The sequence below is a fragment of the Hetaerina americana genome, unplaced genomic scaffold, assembly GCF_022747635.1.
Source record: "Hetaerina americana unplaced genomic scaffold, ioHetAmer1.1.p SCAF_366, whole genome shotgun sequence".
NCBI classification, from domain to species: Eukaryota; Metazoa; Arthropoda; class Insecta; order Odonata; family Calopterygidae; genus Hetaerina; species Hetaerina americana.
The window spans coordinates 109,856-132,492 of NW_027286948.1; the positions used below are offsets into that span (position 1 = coordinate 109,856).

The window sequence follows — 22,637 nt, forward strand, 5'->3', positions numbered from 1 at the left end:
TAGGTAAAGTAAGTAATAATCTCTTAAATCATATAATAGTAAAGTAACAAAATTCTCCTAATGAAAGGATTTACTTAAAAAATAACACTAGACTGTCAAGCTCAAATTATTGATACATTAATACCACTAATGTGGTGGTTGACTATTGATTTCCACATTGCAGTACTGCGACCGATAACATGCACTTCACTCTCACCCACAGGCGTGACAGCTGATGCTGGGTCGACCCACTCAGTCTGCCCCACGAGTGCCTAATGGTGAAACTGCTGCCTTTCACCATGGGTTCAGGCATTTATTTTTCTCGTTGCCTTGGCCCGATATACCATTTTGTTCAACAGATTCAGGTGAGATGTAGTGGAAATTAGTCATTATGAGAAAAACAAATTTGCCCTTTTCCTCAGATTTACTATTTTATTTTTTCTGTTAATGTGTAGTTGCCTTGTTCTGAAAACCATCGACAATTTTTTTCTAATCTGAAAAATTTTCGTCAGTCATGGGATCCAAACCAGCGACCTTCAGCCCCACAGGCAGATGTGCTACCTCCGGTCTACCCCCGGGCATACAAGGGATATGTCTATAGGCAAGACTGGAAGAAGCCTCGAGGCCCGGATAAATGAACATAAGATATGCCATGAGAAAGGGAAAAGACAATCAATGCTTGCACAACATTTGCTGGATAATGACCACAATCGCGAGCAACGTCTTCTCTCCCACTCTCGTTCGCATTGAAGGAGAAGACGGACACCCTTGAAGCTCTGGAAATAGTCCATGTTCATACAGTGGACAAGGCAACCCTAGTAAATGAACAAGTGTGTCCCTCCCACCCCCCGTGATTTTCCAACCCCCTTAAGTGCATCACAAGGAGGATGAATAACGGTCTTCCGATTCCTGCGTTGGAAGATTCCAAGGGGCCCCCCTTTCCCGTGCCCACTGCAGCCCTCACAAAGACCAGCCACCCACTGAGGCGGCAAAGCCTGAAGGAAGAACATGTGGAAATAGATGCTTCTCTTCGACTTAATTGGTGGACTTTGTATTACTTATCGGTTTTGTCACATGGGCACCTTCATCAGTTATCCTATGTCACCCGGGGGTGGAGAGCAGTGGTGGTGGTTTAGTGAGGTGGTGCTGGTGATCATGAATTGTCGCAGAGTAGACCATCATGTGCAGAGCTTCCCTCTCCCCACCCCCCGCGTACATTGGCCCTTGCACTAACCAGTCGATCTCCACCACCCACCCACCCACCCACCCCAAACAAACAACCCTCCCCCCCTCCTTCCTCTCATCAACTAGAAGCAAAAATCCCTGCAACTTTCACTTCCAGTTGATTACCGGAACACTTGCAATATTATCAAGCAATAGTGACATATTTGCCAACATCATGTAATTTTCAACCGAAGATGGCAAAAAGGGCTGAAACCTGGGCTGGGTGATAAAAAATAGTAGTGGAAATCACAACTATTAATTATCACCTCTATAGATTCTACTGTTTCAGGCTTCACTTTGTGGAAGCATTTCATATCCATATTAAAAGGACTTTGTACTTTTTCACAGATTTTTATTATAAGGTTTCAGCGACTTGCGGCATCATCAGGTACAAATATACTTAACAACAGTGCGAGAATATATATGCTCAGGAGAGAGAGTGGGGGCAGTGAGGGGAAGGAGGGCCTGAGAGGGGAGGGGGCGATCAGGTGCATTGAGGGGTTGGTTTGACCAATTCCAGGGTAATTTCTCAGAAAGTTGTGGGGAGGGGGATGGGAACAATTGCTCGTTACAAAGTGTCAAATGACTTTGTCGCAGAAATATTACATATTCTCCCAAAATGATTAAAAATGGATGCTTTCAAGCAAATGGAGATAAGGAGGCACTTAGCAAACCCCAACTTGACACTTTGCAAAGAGTAATTGTTCCCATCCCCCTCCCCACTCCTTTCTGAGAAACTAGCCTGGAATTGGTCAAACCAACCCCTCAATGCACCTGATCGCCCCCTCCCCTCTCAGGCCCTCCTTCCCCTCCCTGCCCCCACTCTCTCTCCTGAGCATATATATTCTCGCACTGTTGTTAAGTATATTTGTACCTGATGATGCCGCAAGTCGCTGAAACCTTATAATAAAAATCTGTGAAAAAGTACAAAGTCCTTTTAATATGGATATCACCTCTATGCCAACCTTGCGGGTTTCTTCTAACTATATTTCAATCTTCTTTTAATATTTTCCCCCAAACACTTTCCATTTATTCCAAAAGTGGTCTAACAGGGGGTTAGCCATCAGAAGCTGAGAATATTCTAACTTCCACCGAGTACCACCCAGGTTTCGCGATCAGTTGTACATTAGCGAGAATTTGTTGGTTGGTGGCCACTTGATCTCCAGGAATAATTCCATATATACTCAGCATTCAGTGAATACTAACATACTTAAAATTGACAAATGAATTTGGTGATGCATTTTAAGCCATTATATTCCTTAAATTTAACAAAGAAAATTTTCCTTATGTCATATTTCCTTCTACGCTTCGCGACAATTCACCTTTTACACGAGGGCAGTTCAATAAGTACCCATATTTGACGACAAAGGGTGTTCCTGAGGGAAGTTTATGTTATCACCGAGTGTGCTCGTACTCTGTGATTGCAAAGTCTTTGCAGTGTTTCTATATCTAAGATCATTTTGGGTGCGGTGGTTGCTGATGAATCTAAAGAGTATTACAGTAACTGTATTGTTCCAAATTAGTGAAGCAAGAAGTTGATGAATGGAGCTCAACTTGTGAATTTGACAACAAAATAACGTTAGAGTATTATTGATATCTTCATCCTTACACCTCATTATATTACTGCATGGACTTCAATCAATGTATGTGGTAATAAAATCTCCACCACATGATTGTCTTGGATGCTCCTTCATGATGGTAGTCTTTGGACTAGTCTGAATACTTCTGTTTTTGCTACTTGTGCATGATATTGCTCTTAGTGCTATTTATCAACCTTATCTCACAATGGCAGCAGTGGTGTAAATGTTTACTCCATAGGAGAAAAACAGCGATTGGAGGTCCTGCTCAACGCGCTTTGAAATTGTTTCGCCTGCCCTCTTTAAACATATTAAACCATCTCTTCACTGAGCTACAGAAAAGAACTGCTTTTCCAGAGGCCGCTTGCGCATCTACACAAGCACAATTCGTTGGAAGCCACCACGAGGGCATGTGGTCGGGTGGCAACTGCCATGCATACAGTATTGGAATATCTATTAGCTAATGTAAATTAACACTCCTGCCTTGCAATCCTGCAAGCTGGAGATAGATTGGTTCATCTGGCTGGTGCACAAGCAAATATGGAAATCATCAAGTATGTTTCCAACCCCCTCCCACCTGGTAATTTCTATTGTTCCGACCCCAGAAGGGCAAGGCCATATTGGAATATGCTCCATCAAAGTTTCTCTTCGACATCTCGGAACCCTATCATTGTTCCAAATCCACTCAGTAGGCATGCAGTGACTTGCCAATGACCCCTCGAAACAGTCCAAGGGGTCATAGCACAGGTGAGGGGAGGAAAGGGAGCATTTGATTTGGGGAGTCGGTATCACCAGACTTGACCAACATCACATACTCTCAACTCTCCACATTGTGGAACTCAAAAAACATGCAGCAATCTTTTCATTTGGTTGGTTCTTGGGCTGGAGACATGGAGTCACATTTTTGTGTCAATGGATTGAGGTCTTCAATGGGCACAAAAGGGGCCCTGCACAGGCCCTTCACCAGCCAGATGAAAAGGACTGACTAGGCCTTGGATTGGGGGAAGTGGATGCAGAGAGTGATGAGGGGTATCCAGGGTGGGCACAGTGGCAGCAGGGGGGTTTGGATGTCACAGGCCCCTGCTCGTCGGATGACCCTGTACCCACAAACATACTACTGGGTTTCAGCACTGCCCTCCACTTCAGCAGGTTAGTATGAGAGATGCAGGAGTGTGAAAGCATAACTCATCACTAAGGCATCTTCATATGACAGCGGCTGTAGGTAATATCTTCTAGGTCAAGTAAAAATTGGTATGTTGTTACTCCGTGCATCAGGGAGTGGGCACTGGGTGGGGGGCATGTTGGATTTGTCAACTGCCATAGTCACCAGCCTTTGAAAGCTCCTTAAATGTGTGAAGAGGAGGGTGTACCACACACCTTTCAGTTTTTGTATAGACCTGACCAGTATCTGGACAGGAGACTATTTTTTGAAAGATAATTGATGGATGATTTGTGGAATTCCATAGCAGGGCATAGGGAAGAATCAAACAATTTTACATTTCCACAGGGTAGAATTTATTGCTGTTAACTAGTTTTGCTACATTTTTTGGACATGAGATCGTGGAAGGCTCACTAAGGGATGTCAGGAAGGACACTGGATAGGAAGATGTGCATTGCTCCGGGAGCATATTTGAGAGAGGACACCTTATGGAAGAACACCCCGTGGGAGAAGTCTTGACCCTTTCAATGTGCCTTGCATCCTTGAGATAAACACAGACAAGTATACAATGTCATAAGGATCGACGTGGCACACCAAGGAAACCAAGTGGTCAGAGTAGTAGTAGTATTTAGGGCAGGCGACTGACAGCTGAGGTCGCTTGCGCCATTAGGGATGGACAGGAAAGGAGGAATGATGGAGAGAAACCCCGAGTCGGCATTAGCCTACTCGAAATGAAAGGCATCAAGGGGTCCACAGTAAAATGTCCCATCTGATGGATGGTGTACTCACTCCAAGTGCTCTCCACAAAGCACCTTAAGTAGGGATAGGGATACCACTGAAGAAGACCTACCATTTATCCCCCTTTATCGTGACTGTGGTGATCTTTCCTGGAGAGTGGTCATTGGTGGCGACGTGTGTTCGGAGGTCAATTGGAATGAAGGCACTGTGCGTACTCACCACGGGTCGGTGCAGTCTTGATTGTGGGCAGGATGTGGTGGTAGCACAATTAAAATCCACAGATGGTTCTTCATCGACCAGATGTGCATGTGATTGTCTACCGTCGCTGATCTGATGGGTTAAAGTGGCTAGTGGGTGAGGAATGATGGTGGATATCAGTGGAGGAGAGCAGTTGTTTAAGTCATAGACAACTTCTTGTTTCCCTTCACAGCCCTCGTGTATGAATTTGCATGTATTTCAATGTTTTCAGTTCATATTTTTTCCCTTCCCCTCCCTTATGTCCTTGTCCATGCCTCCTGGCACTTCAATCCCCTGCAACATAATTTTGATGGATCGCAGGGTATTGATGTAGATGCAGTTGTGTTCCACCCAGGAGAGATCATGGGGAATAGTGATGCCTATTGCTACTTAATAGATTCTAAATTCGTTAGCTCACTAATATTAATGCTGTAAGCAGTTTGAGGAGATGAATATTGTTTCCAGTAGTCCACAATAAACTATTTTTAAAACTATAATTCTAAATACCATACTTTGCAGCAATCCTGAACAGTCTTAAGGTCACATGCCAACACATATCTATCAAACTGGCTGCCAGTATCCCCTATACATCACTGCGTCGTTAGCAGATAGGCGAATCCTATACTTGAATATGCTAGCTAAGTCATTGATACATAATTTGAATAAAAGCAGGCCTATGATGCTTCCCTGTGGGATGCCCCAAGTTACATTGAATATTACTAATCGTACCATCAACAATGACCTACTGTTTGTGTCAACCAGGACCTATGTTAGCTAATTGCTTTCATTTCCGGGTTTTGCCGTTATTTCCGAATTACGCAGGCTGCCTTGAAAGCCGTCAACAAGAATTCTTAACATTTTATAATAATGATTTTTCTATTGCTGTGCCACCTGTAGTTTCTGGTACGCTTTATTTTTGTGTAGTTTCGACCTTTCAATTACGCGAGATGAATAACGTAGCAATAACCCGCGAGCTCGCGCGATCCACGCAGGAAATTGTCCAAAGGCATGCAAAGGGGCAGCCTTTTCGACGCTGTACTTATTATTAAAAGCAATATACAATAAATTACGGAAACATTTACACAGGGAGGAATGATAACCATTAGCGCTCGTCGGCTACCTGGACGCTCCCCGACTACAAATTCTAAGAGTGGGGGGCCCGGTCAGTCCTACCTCTCGTCCGGCGGGTCATTCGCTCCCCCGCCTCCATGGCCCCGAAGGCCGCGGCCTTGGCCTCCCCCTCGCGAAGCCCCCCCCCCTCTTCGCTTCCCCCTGCGGATCCAAAGACGACTGAGAGCCCGTTACGACCGTCGCTGTACATGGCCCGTCAAATCACGGCAGCCTCTCCCCTCGCTCACCACCGCTTCGCCTCCCACCCCTTCAACTACTTCACCCTCTCGCCCGCCACCCCCCTCTCCACCTACCGCTGCTCGCATTCCTGGGGCCGCAAACCCCCGCGGTGATTAACATTAACACGCTTCCCCATCTCCCTCGATCCAAGGCGACAGCCAGCTGTTGGCAGCGGACGGCGTGAGGCATCAACCTCCGGGGAAAGGGATGGAAGGGGGAGCTTGAAAACACAACGAAGGGTATGCTTTAGAGTGCAATGCATTACTTACATGACACGAACTATAAAAATCTCGTCTGCGATGTCTTGCGAAAACCAACTCTCGGTTCCTATAATTACATCGCCTTCGGTACTTCTAACCATATGATAAAATTCGGCTATTTTGTTTTCCAAACTGCAGCAGTTGACTGCGACTACGGAGATCGCTTCATGCTCGTTCAATTGATTGTGATTTCCCTTCCCGATGCCACTCACTCTAGGTTTTGCTCCTACCTGCCCATTACCTTTTCGCTAAGCATTATCTTTCATTACATATTCCTTGCCGCAAATATTATATGAAAGACTCGCGGAATGCTTGTAAAGTGAATTCCCACTCATCAACCTACTCTCTAACCTACCGCGTTAAGCTCTCCACACATACCGCAAGGCATTCGACAGGAGGGGAAAATAGCATTTGAATACGATATCAGTTGTTTGTAGCGCTTAGACAATCAAATATTTTGACGCAGCATCCCAGCGTTTTTACATACAGGCCTTTAAATGCAGCATATATTTCACCTCGCTTGTCACCTGAAAGGACCCACTTCAACAGACACTATCATAAACTACATGGCACAGGGCGACCGACAGTGAGCCGGCCGTGTGCACGTGGAGGGGAGGAATGGCCAATGCGATTCGCGTGACTGGCACTGGCTATCGTCCCACGCTACCTGGGCTTCCCAGGTCACTCTATTGGTCGACTTCGTGTTGACGTCACCAGTAGTGCGAGCGTCGATCCCGGAAGAGTATGATGATGATGATGGGAATGAGTCATGCTGGGAGGAGGGGTGGCGATACCAGTCACGGCCGGCTGCTTGTTCGTAGGGAGGGAGGGCCATAACAGCCTCAACTCGAAGGCAGTGATAACTGTTTATGCCTCAATTGTTTGGAATTCCATCTCGAGAACAATAATACAAATTTTCTCAAATTTAAACCAAAAATGTTGCAGAATGACAGTGCGGTTCAGTATAAACACGCATAACTGTGGCTGTTTGCACAAACAATATATTTTAAAATAAATAACCATGCCATTTTGGGGATCAGGATTGGTGCGGTGGCTTTGGTACTGGCTTCCCACCCAGAGGGCCCACATTCAAACCCCAGCAGTGTTGAATATTTTTCATAGGCATCCCGATCCCTACTTGAGGTGCTTTGTGGAGGGCACTTTGTGTGAGTACGCCATCCGTCGGAGGGGACGTTAAACTGTGAACCCCTTGGCACCTTTCATAAAGAGTAGGCTAATGTTGACGCCGGGTTTCTTTCCACCCTTCATTCTCTCCTGTCCATCCCCTATGTACTCCGGTTGCCTCCCCTAAATACTTCTACTACCATGCCAATTTGAGAGGTAATCTTTGAATAACCACTTATTGGCAGAATGAGAGTCCTCCTCACTCTATGATGGCTACTCCAACTTCCTCTTTCCATCCTCGACTATCGTGTCAGTATTTGTGGCACGGTTTGCCTTTACGGAGAACATGCTCCGTTATCATGCTTAAATCACTAGACTTTAGCTCGCAATCTGCAAGTGCCTTCATTTGTCTGTAAATCAGTTTTTCCTGCCAATAATCTAAGGTAACTGCTAATGTGGGATTTGAAGGCATTAATGGATAAAAAGAACAAGGTTGGTGCAACGCTTGGCAATCAGAATCAAAGTAAAAAATTGCATAGTGATAAATCCTTGTAATATGAGTACATCCCTCCAGAATGCCTTGTGCAGTAGGAATATCTACATAGAAAGTGTACACCTGATTAAATGCTTGGGCATTATCCTCACGCACAACCTCTCCTGGGTGAAATATGTCTACATAAATACCCCGAAATCCACCAAAAAGGTGTGTGGCAATGGGTGAAAGCATAAGGTGTGATGCGAAAGGGATAATGGAGGATAAGGGAGAGGAAGTGAAAATGGAAAAAAACATTCACTAAAAACGTCGAAAAAATGTGCAAATTTACATCTGAATCAATACTTAGATAAAACCCTGCAAGCCACTGCAAGGCATGAGGCACTACAACAAAATCATGCCAATTCACACACAAACAGACATATACAAATATTCATGAAAAACCCATTATAACCTACGCACATGAAAATACATATATGTACCAGCAACTAACTTACACATGCAAATCCACCTACAAATGTTCCAGAATATTACATAGGGTTTAATCTTGTCCTCGCTAGTAATTTCAAAATATTTATTATTTCTAAGATTACTTTAATTTCTAAAATTATAATTCCTGATTATCTGAGTAGAGAACGAATATCTAAATCTTTTGTATTGGTTTCTTATCTCTGACCTATTTCCAAAATACCTTCTCTCTATAACTGACCTATTTACTTCTATGAATTGAGCCACCTATGCGATGCTGAGAAAATGTGAAAATACTTCTTCAATGTCACCATTTCAGCAAATGAAAAATCAATGCCTCGTAAATAAAAGAGAGTAAAAGTAGAGCCTCAATGGTAAAATGCATAAGTTCAGGAATCATTGAGGCACCAAGGGGTGAGCAATGCAAAAAATGAAAATTGCCAGTATAGAGTTTCCTAATATTGACCATAATATATAAATAGAAACTTACCAAAAGTCTTAGTCCTTGGCAGAAGTAGTCTTTCTGAAAGCACTGATTTATTTCAAAAGTAAACCTTATGGGGACTCGTTGGACAAGCATTCCCTCCCCAACCATATGCCGTTGTGGTGACTAGCGGGGTATTATGCACATGAATAAGCTTTCCGGTTATAAATGAAAGAAGTTCAACAAAATATGCCCTCGGTACCCTCACTAAGAGACGGGTAAGGGGAACAAATAACATCCAGCTTGTAAAAGCTAATTTACTTAATTTCTCCTTCAAGAATGTATTCAACTCATGTCAGGAAAAATCCAGTCAATACCAGAATGCAACGAATGAAATTAATAGTGGAGTAGTGGAATACGGCACCAGTTGGAGACACTCCAAGTGTGGAGTGTTTCAACTGGTGCCGTATTATTATTATATAGAAACAAAACAACTCTCCTGGCCCTGATGAAATTCCCTCCCTAGTTTACAAGAGAATGGTGTCAGAAGGAGTACCACACTTAGAATAAATGTTCAGCAAATCATTGGCAGTGCACAATGGATTGGAAATTAGCTAACATCACGCCTGAATTTAAGAGTGGTGATAGGAAAGAACCCAGTAATAACAGACCAATTTCTTTACATCAATTTCATGTAAGGTTCTAGAACACATAATTGTCACATCTATCACATTGACAAATCAATAGGGATAGATGGCCATATTGATGGCCAAATTTTATTGATTAAAATTCAACATTGATTCCCAAAGGGTAGTACACCTTGCGAGACACAACTAACTAGTTCTTTGTGCCCATGATGTTTCGATGTCAGGTGAAAATAGCACGCAGGTTGATGAGATATTTTTGGAATTTAGAAATGATTCCCACAGAGTACCCCATGAAATGCTAATTTCAAAATTACCAAACTTTGGGACAGGCCATGAAGTTATATGCTGGATCAGAGAATACTTAAATAGTGGTGCGCAACGTGTTGCTATTGGTTAGTTAGTAATACAGTTGAGGTAACTCCGGGTGTCCCACATGGAAGCATCGGAGGCCCCCTTTTATTCATATTATACATCAATGACTTGGCGGGCAAAGTCAACTGTAGGATTTGCCTGTTTGCTAATGACACAGCAAGGCACAGGGATATTGGCAGCCAGTGCAACGGGGATGCACAGGCTTGTGACCTTCGGGCTATTCAGGAATGGTGTAAGGTATCGTATTTAGAACTAAATCTTGTAAAATGTTTTGTCATGGACTACTGGGAACGAAACTGCTCTCCCCAAATTTCTTACAGCACTAATAATAGTGAATGCAGAATTAATAAAGAATCAGAAGCATCACTCCTGCCCATGATTTCTAATGGGGCAACCATATTAGACTGGAGTGTATAGAAGCCAACTGAAAATTAGGATTTGTCAAGGAGGTATTGGAGAAATGCGAAGAGAAAGTGAAAGAAAGAGTGATGCTACTTCTTGTTTGTCAGACCACACCTGGAATATGCTCCCAGCATCTGGGATCCTCATAGAGGCAAGTTTAGTAAAAGATTTAGATCGTGTGCAGTATGGGGCGGTGAGATTTGTCAAAGGAGTTTTTGATGCAGAGTGACACTGATTTTGTAAGATGGTGGGATCCCCAAATCCCCAAATTTTCTTTCTGTAATTGTATCTCATGCCTGGTGCGTGACTTTGTCTGCTCATGCACTGTGCATGTCTGGTGTGGATACACCCCCTGCCACACACATTCCCAGTGGCTTACAGGGTATTATGCAGATGTAGATGCAAGTTCCTTATAGTTTTTTGTTGTACGAAAAAGGAGTGCATGAAAATGAACCGCAACCATTTATATATACTTTACACCAAGACGGGTCATGCGGAACTGAAAAGTAAGAAGTGGGGATGGAAGTTCAATGGATTCACGTGCTATGTGACCCAAGGTCCCCGAAGGCCCCGAATGTCACACATGGGAAACGCGACGATGCGATTCGCTGATGGGAGCGAACGTTGTGAGGCGCCCCCCCCCCCACGGAGAGAGAGGGATGGAAGGGGGAGCTTGAAGGCACGGCAAGAGAGAAGGGTGGTGTCGAGATACGAGGGTCATCCGGAAAGTAGTACCCGTTCGTGCCGCATGAAGTGCTGACGACGCGAGTAGCCGCTGGACGAGGTCAGATAGCTTCAGTGGCTTGTCTGCCTTCTCTGAGCCAAGTTGCGTGACGCTAGCATTGCCTGTGTTGTTTCTGTGATTGTTTACAATGTTTAAAAAAATTGAGAACGCCGCCAGTTGTGAAGTGAGGGCAGTGATTAAATTCCTCAATGCAAGAAACGTTCGCCCATGTGATATTCATCGCCAATTAAAGGAGGTGTATGGAGACAATGTAATGGACGAGTCGTCTGTTCGGCGGTGGTGTCGCAACTTCAACATGGGGAGGGGGAACACACACGACGATGAGCGTTCGGAGAGACCGTCTGTCATTACAGACCAACTGGTGAGCTCAGTTGACGAATTCGTGAGGAACGATCGGCGCGTCACAATTGATGACATCTGTGAGCATTTTCCCAATGTTTCTCGAACAATTGTTCATGAAATTGTTAAACACCCTCTGCATTATGCAAAAATTTGTGCAAGATGGGTCCCTCGCGTATCTCAATGAGCTGGCGGCGAAGGACTATGCAGCAGGAATACAGAAACTTGTCACACGTTATGACAAATGCCTTAATTTGCTTGGAGATTATGTTGAGAAGTAGTTTAAAGTATCCTCTTTCAAATAAAATTTTTTATGTTTGTTAATATTTACTTTTGTGTCTTTATTTCACGAACGGGTACTACTTTCCGGATGACCCTCGTACATTCATTATATGACACGCCCATGCTGCAAGCAAAACACACGAGATTAGTCAAAGTGCATGCATTTAAGCAAACATCAATTATTCCCGCTCATTAAAAACTATTATTAGATGCTGTGGATGGAGAGTGGGATTTTTGTCAAGTCCAACGCTACGTTTACCATTCAATAATGTCCGTGGGAAGGAGAAGTCCTTGAGTCTGCCAGTTCTGGTATCTTATACCATAAAATCATACTCTTTTGACGAACCTGGAGAATTTTCTCTGAAATTTTCTTAATTATTTAATTAACACTTTCCCCGTTCCCTTTTTGGTGAATTAACGATTCGTTCTAATTAGTGTTTGGCGAATATATGGCGGAGTTCTTCGCATGAATCTCGGTTTTTGGTAGATATTCATTTCGAGTACGAATCCCATTTAGTTGACGGTATATTTAAAATCGCCAGCGATTATAAATATAACAACAGGTACCAGGGGTCTTCCGTCCGTTGGCGTCGGCCGATAGCGCCGAGGCGCCTGCAGCTCCCACGCCAATGGCACTGCCTGAGCTCAACCGTCAGCGTGATGGAGGGAATGCCCCCACTACGACGCCGAGTTCAACGGTAGGGATGTATTAGATTGTTGTTATGTACATTGGTGTATACGATACCAGGCGGCGGGATACCCCAGGTGGTAAAGGCGGCAAGGTATGCTCCAAGCCACGCATTTTGGATCATGTGGGGACGAACGACGCTTCGGAACGTGGATCTGAGGAGATCCTCCGGTCCATTACTAAGGAAATGCACTTGTAGGTGAGGCGGAGCTGAAGGTCCCAATAGGTTTAACAATATGTAGCATAGTGCCGCGTAATGACCGCGGAAAGCACTCGTTTGGAGCAGACTTTGTTGGTCTGAGAATTTTCTGCGTTCTTGAAGAGAAGGCCAATCGTTGATGTCGACCGATTGTTGATGTGCGCACCATGCCTTGTTCCCGATTTGCAATGATTTTACTTTTCATTTCTTCAGTTATTTTTTATTCTCTTAAGGCTTTCTTCTTACGGAATTTCTTCGGAGCAAATTTTAAAATTACGCACAAAATATTATTAAACTTTTTCAAAAATATCACTAATAAAATGTTTGAACACAAGTATGGATAGATGTGTGATCACTAATGATGCTAGCTGGCGGAGCGAGTGTTAGAGGCACACAAAATGCGGCGCTAGGCGCACAACGATTACTCCCGAGGCGAGCGAGATTAACTCCTGATTGACTCCTGATTAGATCCTGTCATTGAATACAAATATTGTTGCATGTAAGTACATTCTTTCGTGCGATTAACATGTTTCAATGCATGATCAAACTAATATTTGAGTAGAGATGACATGATTGGGATTGGGCATTCATGGCTGGCAACCTAACAGCACCCGTCCTTGCGGTGGCTTGCTAGGTATCAGAAAATAGTATAAGAGATGGCATTCGTAGCATCGGGGAAGGTTTGCTCTTTTAGACAGTCGAACCTCTTACGATGTGGTCTTATTCAGCCTAATCCAATCTAGTGGTTTTATTTTCATAGTCGATTGAATCAACACACTATTACTTATTTAAATTGATAAAAAATGAGTTCCGTCGAGTCTTTAAATACATCGGTATCATAGGTTCAACACCGAAGGAGTTCAAAGCCAAATTGGATGAGGTTCATGGCACATCTACTCCTGTGTTTGCGACTATTCTACAGTTGGGTAAATGGTTTTAATGCGATCGTACAGCCACATATGATGAACATCGTTTGTAATATCCAGTGGAAGTTACGTCCTCAGAAACGATTGACAAAATCCGCAAAATGGTCGACGTGTGATCGACGCATCAAAGTTGCTGACATAGTTGAGGTCACAGCCTTAGCACGAGGTACGGCGTTTTCACTTTTGCACCATAAACCGGCAACTTTCGGAGGCTCGTTTGGCGCTACTATTCCGTCGCAATCCTTAGTGTTTCTGCGCCGATGCATAAATGTGCACGAAACATGGATGCACTGCTACACTCCAGAGACAACGGAGCAGCCGATGGAATGGGCTTCCGCTGTCAGGTCATCGTCACGGTTTGTTGGGATGCACGCGGAATCATATACATGGTTAGATGTGAAAAGGGCAAACGAAAATGGAGAATATAGGTTGAGCGAAGAAATCTAGAAATATTAACGTCATTTGGCAAAGGAAAAATTCTCGCCCATCAACACAATATACGGGTGCATTTCTTCACAGTTTCGAAGATTAAAATGTTGGAATCATTACACGTATCCACCATATTTCGGCCCCCAGGGACTCTTTTTTATTTCCAAACTTGGAGAAATGGCTCGGCGGATACCAACGATGCAGGTCGAACGACGAGGTCATCGCCGATGCAGACGTCCACTCGGAGGACCTTGCGAAATCCCACTTATGGAACGGCTTAAAAAGTTGGAGAAACGCCAGGAACAGTAGATCAAGCCAAAAGGAGATTATGTTGAAAATAATAAAATAATCTAAGAAAAATAATTTATTTTATTTTTTCCTAAGGACTTATAGAACGACCCTTTCCGCTTCATAACTCAGAATTGCTTAAAATGTTTTTTATTACGTAAAATATTTCCATCAATGAAGGCCACGGTAGATAAAGCTACTGCTGCATTAAGAATTATTGCGGTAATACTGCGGCAAAACTGCGGTAATTACTGCGGTATTTTTATGTAAAATTCGCATGCGGCGGTAGCAATTGCTAGGAAGAAGATACACTTTCAAATTAAACTCTCTCTCCTTCGAAATACTACTCACCCTGCACGGACTTCCCGATGGAGTAGAGGGCAGTGAGGTGCGGGAACCTGGAGCTGGTGGCCCTCAGGAAGCGCGTGAGGGCGTCGTAGTTGTGGTACGTGAAATCGATGTCAAAGGTCGAGGAGGCCTGCGATGCGTCGTCGGACTGCGGGCGGTGGGGGGCATCGAGAGCGAAGGCCGGGCGGTACCTGCCGGAGAAAGAAGGACATTCATTCGTGGACCATCCCCACAAGCAAGGACCAGGGTGCCAGGTCATTCCAGCCATACCAATTCATTACCCAAGGAACGCTTGAGCGACATAGCACTCCCCATGAAAGAAATTCGGCTCCGTGATATCAAAGCCAACAAAGCACCAGGCCCGGAAGAAGTACCTATTAGCATATTGAAGAAATTAGCCGAAGACGGCATTGAGACATAGAACTCGGGGCCGTTGGTTGCATAACCACCCGAATATTTCACATGTGCTCGTCCTTTACTTTTGTTACTGTCCCTTTTCCTTATATCTATTTCCCTGTGAATGAATATTTGTTCCCCATTAGGCGGGTTTTCGCGTTTGAATGTGTATTAGACCAATGTGGCTCGTCCCTTTTTCTGGCTATGCGTGCCACGAAACGCACTGTTCTTATCCTATATGATGTTGTATGATTGCTATACCATATTCATTCCTCTTGTGTGTCGTCTATTTCTCCATTGGTGGGTGAAAAAGGTCGCTCACGCCATCTCTTGACCAATGAATCTAGAGACTTGGTTGCATGAACTCCGCAGGTCTAAGTATTAATGTTTGCTCAGTAGCTCAAGTGGTTTGAGCATCCGCCCGGAAAGGGTAAAGATCCGGTGTTCTAGTTTCGGCTTGTGATCTGCTAGATTCCGCCATCCCCACCTCGTCCTTCATATGTGTTCCTATCCATTTTCCTTATATCTATTTCCATGTGAATATATATATATATATATATATATATATATCATAAACACAGTAATCAACCCGAAGGTCGGTTTGGTAGGTGATGGTGGAATTCACACAGTGCTAAGCCCGACGGCGTGTGAAATTCACACATTCGGGTAGGGGGGGCCTTTCCCTGTGCCAGTTATGATTTCCGAGGGAAACATGGTACCCAAAAAATCACATAGCTTAGGTGGAGCTGCAGGTGCTCAGTGTCTTTCCGGGGAATCGAACCCGGACCCCTCCGGTCAGCGGTCCAACGCTCTACCCCCTGGACTACCGCGACCCACACACACACACACATATAATTATTAGGTAATCTACCGGTTAAGGTAGGTTTTTGGATAGACACAACTACTAAATAAATATTTTGTGACTCCTAACAAAACACAAAATCCATCATCCTACTCTGCATCAGGTACCTTTTCATCTCTGAGTACTTTATTTCTCCCTTCATCCCGTCCAACATCCTTATCCTTTTCCTCGTTTGCCTAAAATTCTCCCCTCAATTACAGTCTTCAACATCCCACTGCCGGTCAATACTCCCTTCATCCACTTTTCCTGCCTCCCAACAAACCCCTCCCTTCGCCCACCATACCAGGTACTTCCTCATTTGTCTTCTTCTCGGTCCATTTTACCTTCACCATTATTCTCCACACCCACATTTAAAAATCCATTAATCCTATTTTAATGTTTAGCTTAGCCTCCAGTCTACGTCTATCCTCCTGCTTCAATGACCACGTTTCCGCGCCGTACATTGCTACGCTCCATATCAAAGTGTTGAGGAGTCTTTTCTTAACGTCCTTACTCAACGTCCCTGTCATCAACTCCCCCCTCCTTGTGAAAGCCTCTTTACCTAGTGCTATTCTTCTCCTTACGTACCTACTACTATGACCGTGTTGGTCGAAAACAATACCGATATACGTAAACTGTTCTATCTGCTCCAGTTTTTTCCCTCCTATTTTGATGTTTAGCTTAGCCTTTTTCTTTCTAGAAAATCGCATAACCTTTGTTTTATTAACATTGATTCTCATACCATACCTGTCGCACTGAATTTCCAATTCACTAAGCAATGCTTGCAACCCCTTGGCTGACTGACAAACTAAAGCTTGGCCATCAGCGAACCTAACTGATTTTACGAATTCCCCGTCCACTTTCATTCCTACCTCCAGTTCTTCCCATGCCTCTTTAATCATTTCCTCTACATACAGGTTGAACAGCAACGGTAATAATGGGAAACTGCCTTACACCTCTTCCTAACACTGCCCATCCGGACTCCCCGTTCCCCACTCGCACCTGAGCAGTCTGAGACATGTACAGGTTGCGAATTAGCCTCCTTTCCCTCCACTCTATTCCTATTTTCTACAATATACTCATTAGTTTTTCCCAATTCACTCTATCAAAAGCTTTTTAGAAATCTACGAAACAGGCAAATACCTCCTGGTTGTGTTCTATATTCCTCTCGATTCATAATGTCATTACTGCAATGGCATCACGCGTACCTTTCCCCTTCCTAAACCCAAACTGATAATCCCCTAAGTAATCATTTGCCCTACTTTATATCCTTTTGTTTATGATCCTGAGAACAACTTAAGCTGTGTAGGATATCAAACTTATTGTCCTGTAGTCCTCACATGATGTAGCCTTTACCTTTTTCGGAATAGGAACTAAAACTGATCTCACAAAGTAGGGATTCTAGGATGCTAAGAGCAGAACACTGGTCTAATGAAAGGTTGTGGGAATTTTCGTGTGTAGGGATAGGAAGAGAAGAGAGTAAGGCAGAATTGCAGGAGTGCCGGTGATTGTTCATTCGGATGGATAAGGGGGTAATGCATTCTCCTAATTGAAAGGAAGTGCAGTGTTTCCATGACAAAAAATAAATAATGTTTTTTGAGAGGCAATCAGCGTGGGAACGAGTTGAGGGGGCAATGAGGGGATGCAGGGAGAGGGGAGTAGATCTAACAAGTAGATAAGTTTTACATCGGGGGCGGTTGCAAGTAGGGGAAATATTAGGAAATTTGTCGCGGGGGGGCGCCAAAGGGTTGGTGGATCTCAGAAGGTTTTTGAGATTGGCGGGTCGTCTGTATGCGATAGATGGGCATTGGGGTAGTAAGGATGAGGTCGCGTCATTGTCGCGTAAAATAGGAAACAGTTCTTTAAGGAAGGTTTTCAGTCTGTGTGATCCGGGGTAATGGGTGGTGCAAAGGTTGGGTCCTGCGTCAGATGTGGGCTTGTTATTGTGTGGTGTGTGTGGTCGGGTGGAACGGTGGATTTTATTTCGTAGCAACTTTTCTGGGTAACCGCGTTTGAGGAGTGCAAGGTGTAGATTGTCAAGGTATTTGTTGAGAGTGGCTGTGGTGTTGCAAATTCGGTGTCCGTGGATAGAGAGAGAGTTAGGAATCGAGCGTTTCGTGTGTTGAGGATGACAGCTTGTGTGTTGTAGGTATTGCTGATGGTTAGTGGCTTTGATGTGTACTGAAGTAGTGAATTTGTTGTTTGGAAGAGAGATGCTGTGTCAAGAAAGGTGATGGTGGAGTCTGAAATGGAAGAGGTGAATTTAACAGTGAAAGATGAATTTAAGGCGGATAAGAAATTATTGAGAGACTCAGAGCCATGTGTCCAGAGAATAAAAATGTCGTCTATGGAGCGGACCCAGAAAAGAGGTTGGAAAGGTTGCTGTGACAGGAAAGTCTCTTCGAGATGGCCCATGAAGAGATTGGCGTATGATGGCACCATCCTCGTTCCCATCGCTGTGCCTTTGGTCTGTAGGTAAAAACAATTTTGGAAAGAGAATGCTTTTTTAGTTAGGACGAAAGTGGCAAGATTGAGGAGAAATTCAGTCGAGGGGCTCTGGGGTTAGGGGGGTAGGGGAGAAAGATAATGCCGGAGGGCGAATAAGCCTTCTGCATGGGGAATAGAAGTGTAAAGTGAGGTAACGTCGATGGTGGCCATAAGTAGGTTGGGTGTGGAGGGAATAGAGACGGAACTTAGACGGTTGAGGAAGTGGTATATGTCTTTCGTGAAGGAGGGCAAGGAGAGTACAAGTGGTTGCAGGTGGTGGTCAAGGAATGCGGAGATTCTTTCGGTGGGACAATTGTAACTGGAAATTATATGGCGACAGGGGATGTTGGGTTTGTGTATTTTTGGCAGGAGATAAAACTGGGGTGTTCTGGGGTTTGGGGGTGAAAGTAGGGATATGTTTTCGGAGGTGAGGCCTTCTTCTGGTCCGAAGTGGAGGAGAAAAGACTGAATTGAAGGTTTCGGCAGAAATTGATGGTGTCAGTGAGTATGTTTATGTGGTTTATTTTTGGTGTAGGGGAGAAGGATAGGCCTTTACTAAGAACGGATATTTAATTGTCGGAACGTCTGGTGTTAGAAAGGTTAGAAAGGTCATGGGTATTGTCGGAGGGAGGGGGGGTGTTAGGATTGTTCGGTGGTGGCTGGCGTCTGGGAATGTCTACTTATTAGAACTACTCCCCTCTCCCTACATCCCCTCATTGCCCCCTCACCTCGTTTCCACGCTGATTGTCTCTCAAAAAACATTATTTATCTTTTGTCATGCAAACACTGCACTTCCTTTCACATAGGAGAATGCATTACCCCCTTATCCATTTGAATGAACAATCACCGGTACTCCTGCAATTCTGCCTTACCCTCTTCTCTTTCTATCCCTTCACACGCCAATTCCCACAATCTTATATAATATAATATACACAATCTTATTATACATATATATATATATATATATATATATATATATATATAATACTTTAGTGAAAGTCTCAGGGACGTGAATAATAATTTCCAAAACCTTTTCGCGTTAACGGTACCAATAGTGTCTTTTGCGGCTTTCGATAGCCCTTTCTTGATGCATTCCCATTTTTCTTTGATTGTACTTAGCTCTATACCATCCTCCATGATTTCCTCTACAGCCTGCTGGTACTCCTTCCTTGTCAATCCATTTAATGCTTCTACATTCCATTTCTAACCCGCCGCCCCCGCCTTATGTTTTTTAAATGGACGCTACATTTCATAACCACTAAATTGTGGTCAGAGTCCGCATCCGCTCCCGGGAAGCTGTGCGAATTTATCACATTGTTCCTAAACCTGAGTGTAACCACAATTAAATCTAGCTGATACCTTTCTGAGTCACCTGGCATTTTCCATGTATATCTGCGTCTTTTGTGGTGTCTAAACCAAGTGTTGGTGATGACTAACCCCTGTCTCCTGCAGAACTCAACTGCTTTCTCCCCGCGGTCATTCCTCGTGCCTAAACCGTAGTCCCCGACCTCGTCGTCATCTCTTCCTTCGCCTATCGTCGCATTCCAATCCCCCATCACTATCAAATGTTTCCCTGCAGGAACACATGCGATTATGTCCTCTAACTGATCGTATGTCCTATCGACCTCTTCCTCCGTATGGTTGCTCGGTAGCATGTACACCTGAACAATAACCAAGTTCGACGGTTCTGCTTTTAACTCTACTTTTAATATTCTATCCGTTGCTTGTTCTATGTTTACTACACTTCTTCCTACCTCTTTATTTAATATTATGGCTACCCCTTTTTGGCTCTCGTCCCCGCCGCTTTATATTATTCTATAAGTATCACTCCAGTAATCCCCGCTATCCTTCCATCTCACCTCGCATAGACCTAAAATATCTATTTTTCCCCTTTCCATCTCTCGCTTAATATTCTCTAATTTTCCTTCCGTTTAAATCCTGTCTTAATTCCCCCCACCTCCAACCTACTTCTGGCCACCATCGACTTCACCTCCCTCTATACCTCTATTCTCGAAGCAGAAGGCTTATCCCCCCTCCGACATTATTTTTCTCTAATTCCCACCACCCCATCGCTCTTCGACCGGATTTCTCTCAAATCTTGTCACTTATGTCCTTTTTTAACGGGTGTGGTAGGCGTAGAAACATCCTAACCAACCCTTCTTTGATTAATCCAGTAGCAACATACAAAGGAATACAACAGTGCTACAGGAATATGTTGATTGAGGGGATAACTGCGCACGCTTAAATTCCCCTTTTGTCTTCAATCGCCTATGTTATCCGATATGAGATTTTTAAACAGTTATTTACATAAACTCTCAAGTATCCAATAGATACATAAGGATACATTTGAAATTACACACTCAACCAGGCACAGCGTACACAGAACATTAGAATTTATTCACTTCAAGTACACTTAGTACAAATTTGCACAATAATCAGCACACGTACAGAAACGTACAACATAATATATACAGATAAAAATAATTTGTATCGCGAATGTATGATTTATTTTTATTTTTCATCTAGTTGTAGAGCACGTTAAATAGGAAAATTTACACAGATATAATAGAAATAAAATGTGTTGGATGCGTCTGTTAATTACTTAATTACCACTTATGTGACGAAATCAAATAGGAGTTTATAATTGGTATTCAAACAGAAAAATACTATTTCGCGCAACTTAATTTTCTTCACCGCCATGTTATGCCATATTTCTAGTCTTGTTCTTTCATAACGGATACATTCTTCAATTCTGTGTTTGGCGGTGTCCTCCGTTAAGCAGATTTCACATAGGTTAGTTCTAAATTTCCCGATTTTTTGAAGGTAATTTGAAAAATTTCCATGGCCTGATAGCATTTAAGTAGATTTATGTGAAAGGTTGATTTTTAGTTTTAATCTATTGCAAATAACAGGGAAAATGTCCTTTGTGTATGAGCCTTTATCACTGTTATCCCAGTCAGATTGCCACTGAATGATGGATTCTTCCCTCAGTCTCTTTTTTAAGACGTTTTTCCTTATATATTGATTTTCATCAAGTTCAAGATTGAAGTGTGTAGCCCTTTGTCCAGATTGTAATTTGATTATAGCATTTCTTTCCGGGATCTCGTATTTTAAGGGTGGGAGCCCGCAAATTATACCCAACGCGTCGGTGCTGACCGCAGAGTATCCCCTACATATTGGCAGGGCCTTTGAGTTTCTTTTAGTTCACGGTAGATTCTACTTAGGTTGATCTTATGAACCCAAATATCGCAGCCATAGGTGGCGATGGGAATTGCAACTCCTTCACAGATGGTTCTTAAGGAGTCGGTGCCGAACTTAAACCTGAAGTATCTTCGAGTTGCCCGGAAGATTTTCTTTATTTTATTTGTGGTCTAGTTGATGTGGGCTTGTTACGATTATTTCTTGTCTAACATAATTCCGAGGTATTTAAATAAGTAAGCCCTTTTTATGTTTTTATTATGAGTTTTCACAGTAGGGTTCCTAGCCATCTTGCTTCCGAAGATCATGTATTGAGTTTTAGCAGTCGATATCGTTAACTTGTTCTCAGTTGCCCATTTTTCAATTATATACATACATTCCGCAATCATGGGTTCCATTTTGGCTCTGGTGCTTGCTTCTATAGTCAGGGCCATGTCTTCTGCGAAGGCAATGAGCTCGCACCCAATAGGGAAGTCTCTTCTGAGTACCTGGTTGGTTATAAGATTCTAGAATAACGGACCAACATTTCATTGAGGAGTGAACGGGACTATCTCCGGATGTCTACTAGTAACTGCTTTTCCGGTGGTCCAGGTGAGGAGGAAGACGCACCGACGAGTAAATTCCCTTGGAGACTTCGTGTAAACAAAGGAAATTATTCAGCGAGGGAACCTTCGCCAACAAGGCAAGGATTCACCGGCATTCTTGCCGGGAGGCTCTAAGCCTGCGGCGAAGGCGTCATCGGGAGAAAGAGCATTGGCACTCAGCCCTTTAAAGGGCTCTGGGGAGACGGAGGCCATAGGCAAGAATCCTTCCGAAGTGGTGGATCTCGGCCCTTTAGAGGGCCAGGTGGTGAAGGAGACTGCTTGCGGAGTGAAGCGGAAGATGGCACCAGGCCGGAAGCCACTGCCATCTGGAGAAATGGAGACGCAGTCACCAAGCCAGCAGGGTGGAGACAACGAAGGGGCGGAGCGAGCACTGAGTGCTGAGGAAGAGGAGGGAGACGACGAGGGATTTAC

General features: G+C 43.8%; 1 protein-coding gene across 4 annotated transcripts in view; it reads right to left on the reverse strand.

Annotated features, from left to right (window-relative positions):
• LOC139691490 (carboxypeptidase D-like) overlaps positions 1-22,637 on the reverse strand; it is an 84,054-nt gene that overhangs the window by 43,744 nt on the left and 17,673 nt on the right. For all 4 annotated transcript variants that reach the window (XR_011701599.1, XM_071589338.1, XM_071589336.1 and 1 more), the window contains exon 3: positions 14,703-14,890. Coding sequence is in view for 3 of the 4 variants with exons in the window: in XM_071589338.1 (XP_071445439.1) it covers positions 14,703-14,890 (188 nt within the window). In the remaining variant the exon portion in view is untranslated. The remainder of the gene's footprint in view (positions 1-14,702; positions 14,891-22,637) is intronic.